The sequence below is a fragment of the Theropithecus gelada genome, chromosome 1 (genome assembly GCF_003255815.1).
Source record: "Theropithecus gelada isolate Dixy chromosome 1, Tgel_1.0, whole genome shotgun sequence".
Lineage (NCBI taxonomy): Eukaryota > Metazoa > Chordata > Mammalia > Primates > Cercopithecidae > Theropithecus > Theropithecus gelada.
This window is the reverse complement of record NC_037668.1, coordinates 78,133,196-78,146,304: the sequence shown is the minus strand read 5'-3', so window position 1 is coordinate 78,146,304 and position 13,109 is coordinate 78,133,196. Positions and strand designations below refer to the sequence as shown.

The following is a 13,109-nucleotide window of genomic DNA, read 5'->3' as shown; positions in this document are numbered from 1 at the left end:
ACAGCAAGGTCTTGTCTGGTTGCCGTAAAGTGAGGGGCCATGTGAAAGATGAGGCTTGGGGGTAGTCAGCAGAGGGCAGAGGATGAAGGGACTTCTTAGTCATGTGAAGGGGCTTGGACTTTATCCTCAAAGCAGTCAGGAACCAGGGAAGAGTTTTAAGCAGGTGAAATGCAATCATTTAAGGCATAGAGAAAGTGGAAGTCTTTTTTTTTTTTTTTCATGATCTGTGGTTTTCTTTTTAATTATCTTTAATCTTGCGATCACACATAATTTTAAAATTTGTGTATATCTCCACTACTTTAATCCTTTTAAGTCGGCAAAAGCACCATTCCTAATCACAAATACACAGTTCTACAGTTTTATGTTTCTGAATGGCTGTTTAAAGACAATCCTAAATTATAACTTAGTTTGACTTAGATTGTAAAGAATTCAAGAGTGAAGTTTAACTTGCTACTATTTTAAAAGCATGTGACCTTATAGATTTGTAAGATGTGAGAAGTGTTGAATAATCTTTAATATTACACACAAACCGTACTAAAATGCTTTTCAATAAGTAAAAGGAACCATTTTAAATACAGGGAATTATAATTAGATTGGCATCGTTAAGGCCAAAACTCTAGACATTGCTACCTTATTTATCTTCAACCCTTGCCTTTAAGAGGCAAATGAACACAAAACACAGGTGAATCTTGCTTGGTTCTGAGACGGTGAAGGAATTTACCCAGTATTTAAATATATTCACATAACCAGCTATATAAATCTAAATATAATACCAATCTCCAGCAAGTTTTTAGATGGCACTCACCATCTTTGCGAAAAGTTGAACATTACTAACAAAGTCTAATAATATCTTTAGAAGGGGTAAACAGCGATAGCATTTACTGAATTGGAATTACTATTAAAATTCAAAAACTGAACATATTCATTTAACCACAAGCCAGTCTTAGTTTTAAATCAGGACTGCCCAACAAAATATTCTGTCAGTCATTCATGATCTGAATTCTGGTGTATGAGATCTATTAAAGTATGGTACACATAAAAAAGTCATGATACATTTGTTTTGTAATAAATAAGGCAGTGGCCAATTATTACTCATTAGTAGCTTTTTTTGAGATAAGCTATCAAGTCTGCCCTTTCTTCGTTCTTCTTAATGCCAACAAAGATCATTTTTGTTCCAGGGATGTACTTCTTGGCATTCTCCAAATACTCCATCAGTGTATCCTCTCCCCAGGTGATGCCTTTGTTCTTATTGGCGGCTGTGTAAGAGTATTCAGGGGCCTGACCTGTCTTCCGCCCGAAGAGACCATGGAGATTTGGCCCAGTCTTGTGCTTGCCTTCCTTTTCAACGGTGTGGCACTGGGAACACTTCATAATAAAAATCTTCTTGCCTTTCTCAACATCACCAATATTTAATTCTCTTTTTAGTCGCTGGCGCAACGAAGATTCCCGCTCCGAAGCAGGACATCCCCACTCTCTCGTAAGTGGAACTCTTAAAGGAGACTGCGAAGAGATAGCCAGTGAGGCTGGGGAGATCAGCACACCTAGGAACATTCTAGCAGAAAATGTTGGTGCTCCACAGAACTCCCCACACCTCACTTAATGTGCTTTCAAAAGCACTCCTGGATCTTCTTTGGTGAATGACTCTTAGGCTACTGGGAATTAGCACTAGCCCATTATCACAGACAGCCAGAGGTGTCTGGGAGTTTACAATGATTGTTGGATGTTGGAATGGGAAGAGTGAAAGCCCAGCCCCCTTGCCTTGAGTTGGGATGATGTACACTTCAGACTTCCCCTTCAGGATCAGGCTCAAATCTACCCTCTGCTGGACTTTTGCCTGAGAACACAGCCTGATTTGGCTCCTCCTCCTTGTCCTGCTTTCTTTACTCCCTCACTGGTTTCTCCTAGAAACATTTCCTTAATAAATCACTTGCATATGAATCTCCATGTCAGGGTCTGCTCTGAAGAAGCCAGCCTATGACCCATACATGGGTACAGACATTGACATATAAATGGGAATACAAACTGTATACATGGGTACAGACGTTGACATATAAACGGGAATGCAAACTGTGTTCATGCCCCAGTGCAGGAACTCAGAAACACGCCTGCCCCTTCTTCATGTTCTTGGGCTGTGAACAGACACAGAAGACCATGAATCCTACCTCCCAGGACCCCAGTAAGAATTGGCCAATCCCATGAAGCTGAGCTGAACTTGTTCTGCCTCCATCCATGAGTGATTTGTTGTAATTCTCTCCATCTTTAGAGCCCTTTTACATCAGTTCTCTCAGTGGGCCTCCAAAACATCCTACAATAAAGGCAGGGAATCTATCAGCTTCACTTACTAGATGAAGAAACTGAAGCTCTGAATGGCTGTGTGACTTACCTGAGGCCACACACCTCCCCTGGTTTTCTTGCTGTCATAGTCTGATTTTCTCCACCATGCTGCTCCTCTGTGAGCTACTGGATCTATAAATAAACATGGGGAAAATGTTCATAGCTTTGTGCTACAAGAGGAAGATGAGTAGTACAAGGGAGTAAGTGGATCCCTGTATAGAAATTCAGTGCATCCAACAAGAGACAAAAGTGGCTGGGCGTTAGTGTCAGGGCTACACAGAGTGCCTATATGGTAGACAGAAAATAATAGGGGGTACTGAGGTTGAAGAAAATGATATGTTCTCCAGGATCTTGTCCAGAGGAAGTGCAAGAGTGTCCCTCAAAGTACACCTTGCATCCAGTGCAGAGTGTTGGGGGAAATGGGAAAATCACAAAGGGAATGAAGCCATGTGCTCAACATGATGATATAAAAAAGGGACGTTGAAATGAAGTTACTCATGCCCTTCTGGACACAGTTTTGGCATCACCTTTTCTGGAAGGTGCTCCCTGGCACATCCACCCCTCCCAGCCCCAGACTGGAAAGGAGGCACTGTCCTGTGTTCTTCTTTCCTGTTTTCCTCTGTCATAACTCTTAATAGTTGGTAGAATAATTTCAATTTAATGTTTCCCAGAGAAGACTATGGAATTCTTGAGCAGAGACTAGGTCTAAGTCATTCATGAATCCCACTGCCATGATCACAAACAGTCATGATCCTGACTGCAGTTTAGCCTGGTCTTGGCCAAAGACTCGTCCTGGACCTCAGGTCTTAAATGTCCTAATCTTGGCCACAGACTGAGTGATCCTGGCCTCAGCCTGAGCTCTGATTCTGGCCACAGACTGAACCTTAAACCTGATCATTCTCTGAACCTCAATCTTGGTCACAACCTGAGCCCTGATCTTGGTCCATGCTGAGGACTGGTCCTGGCTATAGATTGAGTCATGCACCTGGCCCTGACCTAGTCATAGACTAAATCTGGACCCATCTAATATGCTCATCATCTCACAAGGGTCCCAGAGCACCACTCTCTTGATATTTAAACAACCTGTTGCTCACGTGTTTCTTATCTCAGCCTCACACATATTAGATCTTGAGCACTCCCAGGACACATCTTCCCCCAGAGGCTGGCATCGTGTGGGGCCTCTACAGGCTGCTGACAAGGGCTGGCTTGCTGAGTGACCACAATCTGATGAGGATGTGTTCACAGTGGCTGCAGTAGGGTAGAAACAGGAACCCCTAAGGTCCGATCACAGAAGAACCTCTTGACTGCCTCTACCCTGGCCATTTCTGTGATCAAAGCACATTTGAGAAAAAATTTGTCTTTTTACATGCAACACAGCAGAATTCCGGGTAACAGAATCTGCTTTTCCTTAATTAAGAGTCTGCCAGAAGTGGGAGAACAGTTAGGAACTTGAGGACAAAGAACATGAGAAGGAGAACTTTTGCCTTCCCAGGCAGAAAATTAATTATAAAATCAGATTGTGTTACCAGAATTGTTTATATCTGTGTTTTAAGGAATTTGCCATCTTCTGAATCTAATAGATGGAGCAGTCAGAGCTTGACTGCTACAACAGTTTTTAATTTGTTTGGAAATTAGTCCAAATAATGAAGAAATGCTTTTCAATACAACATGAAGGCAATACAATTGGCACATCTTTTAAACAACAACAACACAGTTCTCAACGTTGAATAACTAAAGAAAAGCATCAGTCAGAAACAGGTTGCGAACTTCTGGTTTGAAGGAATGCTACTTCTAAGGGTATACTAATACCTATCAAAACTCCATACTTGAGCACTTTCTTTGTATCATTTTTGCCCTTCAAAATAGACCTGAGGATGTGATAGGTAACTTTGTCTTCCATTTCAGAGAGAGGAACCCCTGGCTCAGGAGAATGGAGTCACTTGCCCAGGGTCATCCACCTGAGCTGGTGTCCTTTGCACTCCCCATGCTGCTTCTCTCTGGGTTTGGCAAAGGTTTTTTGTTTTTGCAAGAAACAAGTAAGTGGCTTTGTGTTTCAACGTGTGAGTTTTTTTAAATGGGCAAAGCAGTCTGACGTGTTAATGATGACTGATGATGTAGACAAAGTCTGTACATTACAGCCACATAGCCCATTTTCACGTAGAACTGCGTACCTGCCCCAGTTTGACCACCACCCACCCACTGTGTGATCTTGTACATGTCGCCTTTCCTCTCTGTGCCTGTACTCTTCCTCAGTAAGTGGGGGTAATGTCTACCTCACTGATTTGAATGAAAAGTAAAGATTATGTTGGTATGTTAATGAGCAATTGTGAATTAGTGGTTGTGAGTGTTAAACCCTGGACAAAACCACAGTGGTATTATGGCACCTAGAACAATGCTGGGTGTCTGATAAGTCACTGAGCTATGTTTTGTGAGGTTGCTCCATGCCCATCCTCAGGGTGAGATGTAGTCCTCAGGATACAGAAGCCACAGAATGACATTCCTCAATGGGAGACTGAGCTTTGAGAGATAGCTTCTCAAACTCACCACCCAAGAAAGGAGAATCTTTTCGTGGTTCCCTGCTCCAAGAATTTTCCCACTGGCAAGTGGATTGGGGGATGGCCTGGTGGGCAGGGTTCCTTACTGAAATTAATTTTAATTTGTTTTATAGTCCTTAGAGGTGGACTAGATTTTAAAAAACGAAGAGCAAGGGGAAGGGCTTCTAGGGAGAAGCTGCACCAGAGGAAAGGTGCAGAGGTGCAGAGGTGCAGGGAGTCGGGAGGGCAAGGCTGGGGAGGTGGGTGGGAACAATGTCAGGCTAAGGAAGCAGATTTGTTCTTCTGAAAATTGGGAGCCATTGAAGTTTGAGGGAGAGAAGTAGCATTTACTGATTTTCTGTTAGGTGCTTTACATATGGCAGCCATTTAACCCTGTGAAGGTAGAGATCATCATGCCCATTGTACAGACTGAGAAGCTAAAATTTTAAAAAAGAAGTAAATGAATATAGTCACACAGCTAGGAAGGGTGAGCACCAGGATTTGAGGTCAGTTCAAACGAATTCCAAAGCCTTGTTCTATCCAGCACAACTTGCATAGCACATACCTGGGAGTGGGGGCCATGGCGGGTTGTGTAGAAGGGGAGACCAGAACTACTAGCTTCTAATTTCCTCTGTTCTTCCCGACAGGAGGCTTAAAGGCCTCCAATACTAGGAGTGCAAGGCAGTATCCTCCCTTCCTTCCTTTCTCTAATCTTCTCACTCCTGCTGCTGTACTGGCTTCCTTCCCCCTCTCCATTATCCAGCCTTTTATCGCTTTCCAAGATGTCTAGGGACAGCCTTCAGTGGCTGGCTCTGTCCTGATAAATAATTTGCATGCAAAACACACAGCTGAGTAATGGTGGAGCTGGGCTGGGATCCAGGAAGTCAGAGCTTTTTGCATTGTACTGTGCTTGTGCCAAACATTGTGCCCAGCCCATAGTAAGTGCTCAATGAATAATAACCCTTTTGCTGCAGGAGCTAATGTCCATCACACTGGAGGGTCAGATTTTTAGAGCCCGAAGATGCATTTGCCCACACTTCCCTTTGGAAGCAACTCTTGTCACTGGTCAGATTTTAGCCTTTTCTACAAGTAGAAGGACTAAGGCTTCCCAGTGTCTGTAGCTTAGGCTGGGGAGACTGTGGCCAAAGGGTCTGGCCCCCATAGAAAGAGGTGGCCCAGCCTCAGCTCCAGCAGCCTCTCCAAAGAGTGAGGCCCTGGCTGCTTTGCATGCAGGATGAAGGCTCCTCTGGTCAATTTGCTTTCACTAATGTCAGGCCCCCGCGGCGCTGTCGTTGGTTGCATAGCAACTGGCCGAGCAGCACGGCAGAGGTGGCCATGCATAAAAGATGACACATGATGGTGGGGCACGGGGTGACGATTTGCAAATTTAGATACAGTCGCAGCAGGAATATGAACTGGGCACTGACAGGCATGGGGGTAGGTGGCTCTCTTTGTCTCCTCCCATCTCATTCAGAAAGCCAGGTTCCCACTGTATTTACAGAGGTCTGGGGAAAGGGAGCAGAAGTGGGGAAGTGCGGCTTGACTTCAATCCCCAGAAAGCCAGGGGCTGGGCTGAAGGGGAAAAAGGAGTAAACAGTATGGGCAGCACAGACAAACAGAGGCCTCAGGGTGCCCTGAGGACCCCTCCCAGGCAACCTGGCTTTCCCACAGATTCCTCCAACCTTGTGCTGATGAAAGCAGCTGGTCTGAACACCCCTCCTCTGCCAGTGGGTCTTCTCTTTGCCTCTCCTGACAGCTGCAGGGAGAAGACATGTGCTGGACTTGGAGTCTTCAGACCTGGGTTCAAGTCCTAGTTCTGCCATTTCCTGATATTGGGTACTGCAGCAGGTGACTTTAAATCACATTCAGTTTAATCTAACTAATACCAATTAAGCACCTACTATGAGCAAGGCGCTGACCTAGGGGCTGGAGACACGACCTTATAAAATACAGTCCCTGTCCTTGAGGAGCTCTCAGTGTTGCAGGAAAAACCAGATATTCAAATGGTAAGATTATACTTTAATGCACTGAATGCAAAAATAGCAGGCTAGGGAGGGGGCAACTTCTGCTCTGAGTTTTAAAGGTAATATAGGGACTGGCTAGGAAGGCAAGGAATGGAGGGGAGTGTCCCAGGCAAAGGAAACAACAAAGGCACATGGGTGAGAACCAGAATGTATTCTCAGCAGGAGGTGAAGGGAACTTAAAGGTGTTGATGTGTCCAGAGAGTAAAATTTACTGCCTCAGTCTCAATGAGAACACACCTGGGACTCTCCTAAGGTCCTCACAGATGCTTGGTTTATCCTTGTGCCCACCTGCCACCCTCACCATGTGAAGAAGTAGCAAACCATTCAGTAATCAATGGCCACATTGAAGGATCTGGAAATCCATCAAACCCAAACTCCTTATTTTAGAGAGGAGGGAGAATACCCAGAGAAGAGGGTGAGCTGTCAGAGGCCTCTCATTTACCTAGGTGGGAACAGAGGAAAGAGAAGAGCTTGTCCCTCCACAGCTCAGACTTCTATTCTGGGGTAAATTTGGGGTAATCGTGACAATGACAACAGACAAAATTACTGATGCTTGGAGCAGGAAGTTGGGTTTGGAGGCCATTGCTAAGCTGTAAAAGAAGTGATTTGACTATAAACTGCCTAGGCCTCCCTGAATGGGATCACACACCACAATGGAACCTCTGACAGGCAAGGGGGCTTCCCTCATGCCCCATCATACTTTTTGAACCATGGAGGAGTTCAAATACCAGCTCAGACACTTAAACTTGCTGGGTGACCTCAGGTAATTCATTTTGCCTCTATTTCTCAGTTTCCTTTTTGGTAAAATAAGGACACTACTAGCATCCACCTTATGGAGTTGTTGTGAAAAGTAAATAAATTCATATATGTGAAGTCTTGGAACAGTGCCTGACATACAGTAAGTGCTTAATAAAAGTTTAACATTATACCGAAAACATAATAATAATTATTGGAGCAGAGAGGAGAAATGCAATTCAGCTTAGGATAGGAGTTGGAAGATGGAGGATGGAAAAAGGCCTCCTAAAGGATCTGATAAGATGAGTTGAGTCTAGAAAGACCTAGAAGTTAGCCAATCTAAGAAGTAGAGAGGAAGGGTGTTCCAGACAGGGGAAACAGTGGGTACTAAACCTCAGCAGCTCCAACACTTTATTTGGAAACTCAGATGCAGAGAGTGTAACTGACCTGTTGAAGGTCATGCGGCAAGGATTAGCAGAGCCAGGCTGGCCTCCAGGCCTCGGGCTTAAGGGGAGAGATCTGGATACACCAAGGGGCAAGGTCTGCAGATGAACATGGCCTCATGCCCTCTCTGCTGGGCTTATGTCTAAAGGGCACGAGTCTGGGAAGGTAGACAGGTCAGGCAGACCGTCTCCAATGTCCAGGGGACCAGTAGGGAAACCAGATCCTGACTGACTTTTGAGCTTTCAGCGGGGACTGGGGACCCTCAGGTGGGCTGGTGGGCTGGTGCCTTGAGCCTCTGGAAGCTGAGGGGCTCACTGGGCTGCTGAGAAAACTAGTAAAGCCCCAGATTCTGGTGAGGACGTGTGATCTGCATTATTGATAAATCTGGAATCTGTGTGGTAGCACATGCCTAGCCTGTGTAAGGAGCCCAGAAGAGGCAAACACCTCCACAGTTCACATCCTTTAGTGTGGGGCCCGTGCATTTCCAATGGCCTTTCCATCCTTTATGTGCTGTGGCATCTGTGAGGGGCTGACTGAGGATCATTACTCCTTTCCTGAGAACCCCCATGGAGGGTCTCTGGGTGAGGCCTTGACTGACATGAGCCCAAGAATTTTGGTTCTGACATCTGAAGACAAGACAGATTCTGTCTTAAGATGCGCTCTGGTGGCTCTTGGGAGGTATGAATCATGGTGGCCGTGGGCCCTAGAAGCTTCTTGGGGACAATTGCTACAGTCTAGAGAAATGCCTGAAGATTCAAATCGCTAATCTCCTGCCTCCTGGGTGTCTGACCTTGGCCAAGTTACTTAACCTCCTCCCTTTCCTCAGTCATGCAATAGGGATAGTAACAACACCAACCTCAGGATTATTCGGAAGATAAAAGAGGCTGTACATATAAAACATTTGGCAAATAAATGAACTGACACAAAGGAAATGCTCAATGTGAGCTATTTAGTAGAGTTTCAAATTTAACTCACATTCCAACTCAAATCTGCAGAAAGAATGTATTACTTTTTTCTGTTGATCTGACCTTCCTTCTGAGCCTCCTCTCTTGCTTTTAGTTCTGGTCAGGATAAAATTCTGGCCTTTTTTTAAATGTCAGAGGTTGAATATTACTTTATCCTTCCCTTGGAATCCCTTTTGAAAGATTCTCAACTTCATGCTAGTTAGATGGGGCAAGACTCATGTACTTGGGGACGCAAAAGAGAATAATGCTTTATTGATTTCCAAAATATTTCCTCTGCTACTCTTTTATTATCCTGATAATGACACAGGGCCCCTGTCACCCAGTTCAGGTTATAGTTCGGATTGCAGTATGTTTTACATCCCAAGGCCAGAAGAAGGCATGGGCTGTCCCGGGAGGGAGTGCTACAGTAGGCCCCTCAAGGGCACCTCCCTGCACTTGCTGAGGCAGCTAGTCACAGAAGCCCTCTCTCCAAAAAGCGCCCCTCGTCTCTACACCATTCCGTCTTCACCCACCGCTGCCATTGTGCCAAGGGAACCTGCTGTCTCCTCAGATCCCAGTCACCTGACCATGAGTGGCAGTCCCTGACTGATCCTTAGAGCACTGTTCAGAGACCTCTGCCAAGAACAGGTAGCAGAGAAAAGCAGCATCTCTAGGGGCTTTTGTTATATCTCTTTATATATTTAAGAAACCTCACAAAACAAAAAGCAGGAAAATCACTCCCTTCTTTCCTGAAGACTACTGTTTGGATCAGCATCTAGCTGTCTCTTGCCTACCATCCACAGAACCCAGACTTACAGTCAGATGGAGAGCCTCAGAGGGCTTAGGAGGAGTGACCCCTAGGGTCCACCCAGCGATGCCACCACTGGCCTGGCCTGGGCCCTGAGGAATCAGTCTGTAGCTATCTAGAACTCCCTGTCTGCATACTGCTCCTTCGCATATGTCTGTAGCTCTGGTCCAGACAGTGACTGGAGGAGCTCTGGGCCACTCTAGCCCACTGAAGTGTAGAATGACCAGTACAGGATTTTAGATGGTTTGAGGTGACTTCTAGCAAGCCACTAAACCTCTCCATACCTCAGTCTCCTCTCCCTAAAATGGAAATAATGCTATACTATCTAGGGTTAGTATAAGAATTAAATGAGTTGGCCGGGCGCTGTGGCTCAAGCCTGTAATCCCAGCACTTTGGGAGGCCGAGGCGGGTGGATCACGAGGTCAGGAGATCGAGACCATCCTGGCTAACATGGTGAAACCCCGTCTCTACTAAAAATACAAAAAAAAAAAAACTAGCCGGGCGAGGTGGCGGGCACCTGTAGTCCCAGCTACTCGGAGGCTGAGGCGGGAGAATGGTGTGAACCCGGGAGGCGGAGCTTGCAGTGAGCCGAGATGGCACCACCGCACTCCAGCCTGGGCGACACAGCGAGACTCCGTCTCAAAAAAAAAAAAAAAAAAAAAAAAAAGAATTAAATGAGTTGATTTTAAAAAAGTTTTTAGAACAGCCTCTGACACATAGTATGTGCTATGTAAATGTTTGTTAAATAAATAAAATGCAAAGATCATAACATTACACAGCACTGACTCACAAGTGCAAAGTAGTTTCCATTTAACTCTCCTTTCAATCTGTCTGATTACATCAAGAGGTGCTCACACCTCAGTTTTGCACTATTATGTCTTGAGCACCTCTCTAACATGCTTTTCCCCAAATAGGGGCAGGTTTCAGACTCAGAACCTTTGGCAGGCAAGGGCTGCTCTAGAATTTAGTAATTTTGTTTTATTTTTAGTGCAATTAATTTTACATTTACTTTTTCTTCTTTGTATGTAATATTGGCTTTCCATTTATGATAGAAGTGATATAAAACTCATTTAAGACACAAATTAAGTAAATTTAAAGGAAAACATAAAGTAAATAATGATATTGGAGATTTATGGTCATGGCAAAGTCTGTTTGACTTTGGGAAATGAATTCCAGAAGTTAGGGAAACACACACACACACACACACACACACAATCTCTAAAGAGAGGACTCCCTGCACTGCCCCCACTGGGCCTGGGACACTGATTTTTGATCTATTTTGTGGAGTGTCTCTCCTTGCTTCCATCCCTCTGTCCCACATGGGCCGAGCCTAGCTGATGCCACCTTCATGGTGCCCAGTGGGTGTGGTCCAGTCCTCCAGACATGCACTAAGCTGGTGCCTCTTAAGGTTCTGCCACTGCAGAGGCCTCTCTCCCCTCACTATCTCTCCCCTCACTCACTCTCTCTCTCTTTTAATCTTCCTGCCTGGCAGAGTGGCTGTAAATTACCACATTAATTTCCAAATCAAGCCAAGTTCCATAGTAAGGGACCAGCTCCCATCCAGACCTGAAAAGATTCATTAGGAAGTTGATTCGCTAAGTGCCCTCAACTTACTCCTTCAAAACGACAGCTGCATTTACCCAATTCTGATAGCTCTGCAGGGGTGGGGGCTCCAAGTGGCTGTGATCATGACACGGGTACTGCCAGAGTGAGTCCTTGAGCAGGAAGGGTGGGAAAGTCGGGGGATTTCAAGAGCAGTGGAATGTAGGTCCCAGGTGGCCATCAGAAATCTGGGTACTTCATTTAGGGGGATGCTGATCTGCCTTCCCCCCTGGAGAACTCCTGGATGCCTATTCCATTTGTTCTATTTGTGGGCAGACTCGTTAAACCTGCTGGAGAGGCGGCTGGGGAATGTCTCAGGGACTGACAGGCCCTGGGACACTGGAACTTTGTGGAGTGTCTCTCCTTGCCTCCATCCCTCTGTCCCCCATGGGCCCAGCCCATGTTGGAAGTGTGGCTGTGGGGCAATAAGTAGGGGTTACAGGCCACCCCAATCTCTTTATGCTAAGGGGAAGGACTGAGAAGCCAGGGAACATATTTCAAGATTAAAAGCATTCAGTAAAAATATTTCTTTACTAGGTTCAGGTAATTTTCTATGTAAACTGTCCCCAACAGGGTATTCTTTGGAAGTCTCCATCTTCTCATATATAAAATGGGGACAATAATACTTTCTCACAAGGTTGCCATGAGGCCTGAATGGGACAATGTATGAATAGTACTACTGTGCCTGGCATGAAGTTAGCGCTCTGTATCTGTGATGCTGATGATAGAGTGATGATTCAAAGTTCACATTTCTGTCAACAGCACCGCTATCTACCTATTGGTCCATCTGTCTCCCTTGGCATTCCCTCATTCAGCAAGTGAACAGATCATGAAGGTGCCTCTTCTCTCTGTTCCACCACCAGCTCATCTTCCTCCTGCCCTAGTAAGGCTGTTGTCGGGTTTTTTTTTTGTTTTTTTTTTTGAGATGGAGTCTCACTCTGTCGCCCAGGCTGGAGTGCAGTGGCATGATCTCAGCTCACTGCAAGCTCTGCCTCCTGGGTTCATGACATTCCCCTGCCTCAGCCTCCCACATAGCTGGGCCTACAGGCACCCGCCACCACACCTGGCTAATTTTTTTTTTTGTATTTTTAGTAGAGACGGGGTTTCACCCATTTGGATGCTAACTGATATCCCTACCCCCCAGTCAGAGCTGAGAGGGACAAGTGAGGCAATTTCTCCTCTTTTCCCCCTCCTTTCTTTCCCCTAAGGAGCAGTCGTTAAGGTTGAGGCTCTGGAGTGGCTAAAGCTCTAAGGAAGACAGACAAGGAGTCTCATCAGGATTCGCCACTCATTCACTGTGTGATTCTGGGTAGGGCACTTGACTTCTCTGAGCTTACATTTTCTCATCTGTAAAACTATATGATGTTTCTTCCCACCTTATGAAATACTGTGAGGTTAAATGAGATTGTGTTTGTGAATTGGTTAGCCCAGGGCCTGGTCCAGAATAAATGTTAGCTACTGCATCCATTTTCCAGGACTGGGCCTTGTGTTGAGCCCTGGGGCTCAGAGCTGGGTGCAACTTACACCCTGCCTTCCAGGTGCTCACTTGCAGGTGGGAGAGATGGACATCCGAAGGCGTAATCGTAACTGGAGGCACCAGAGGCGGTAGGGGGCTCTCCAGGAAGACTTCCTGAAGGAGGCCACACAGACTGGAAGGATTGGCCATGTGGCATAGCACGATGGG

General features: G+C 45.6%; 1 protein-coding gene across 1 annotated transcript; it reads right to left on the bottom strand.

Moving 5' to 3' along the window:
• Positions 1-209: 209 nt before the first annotated feature.
• On the bottom strand, positions 210-1,551 carry LOC112626808 (cytochrome c-like). The gene has a single exon (XM_025389197.1). It carries the CDS (start codon positions 1,549-1,551, stop codon positions 1,096-1,098), a length of 456 nt encoding a protein of 151 aa, XP_025244982.1. The 3' UTR covers positions 210-1,095.
• Between the last annotated feature and the right edge of the window lie 11,558 nt (positions 1,552-13,109).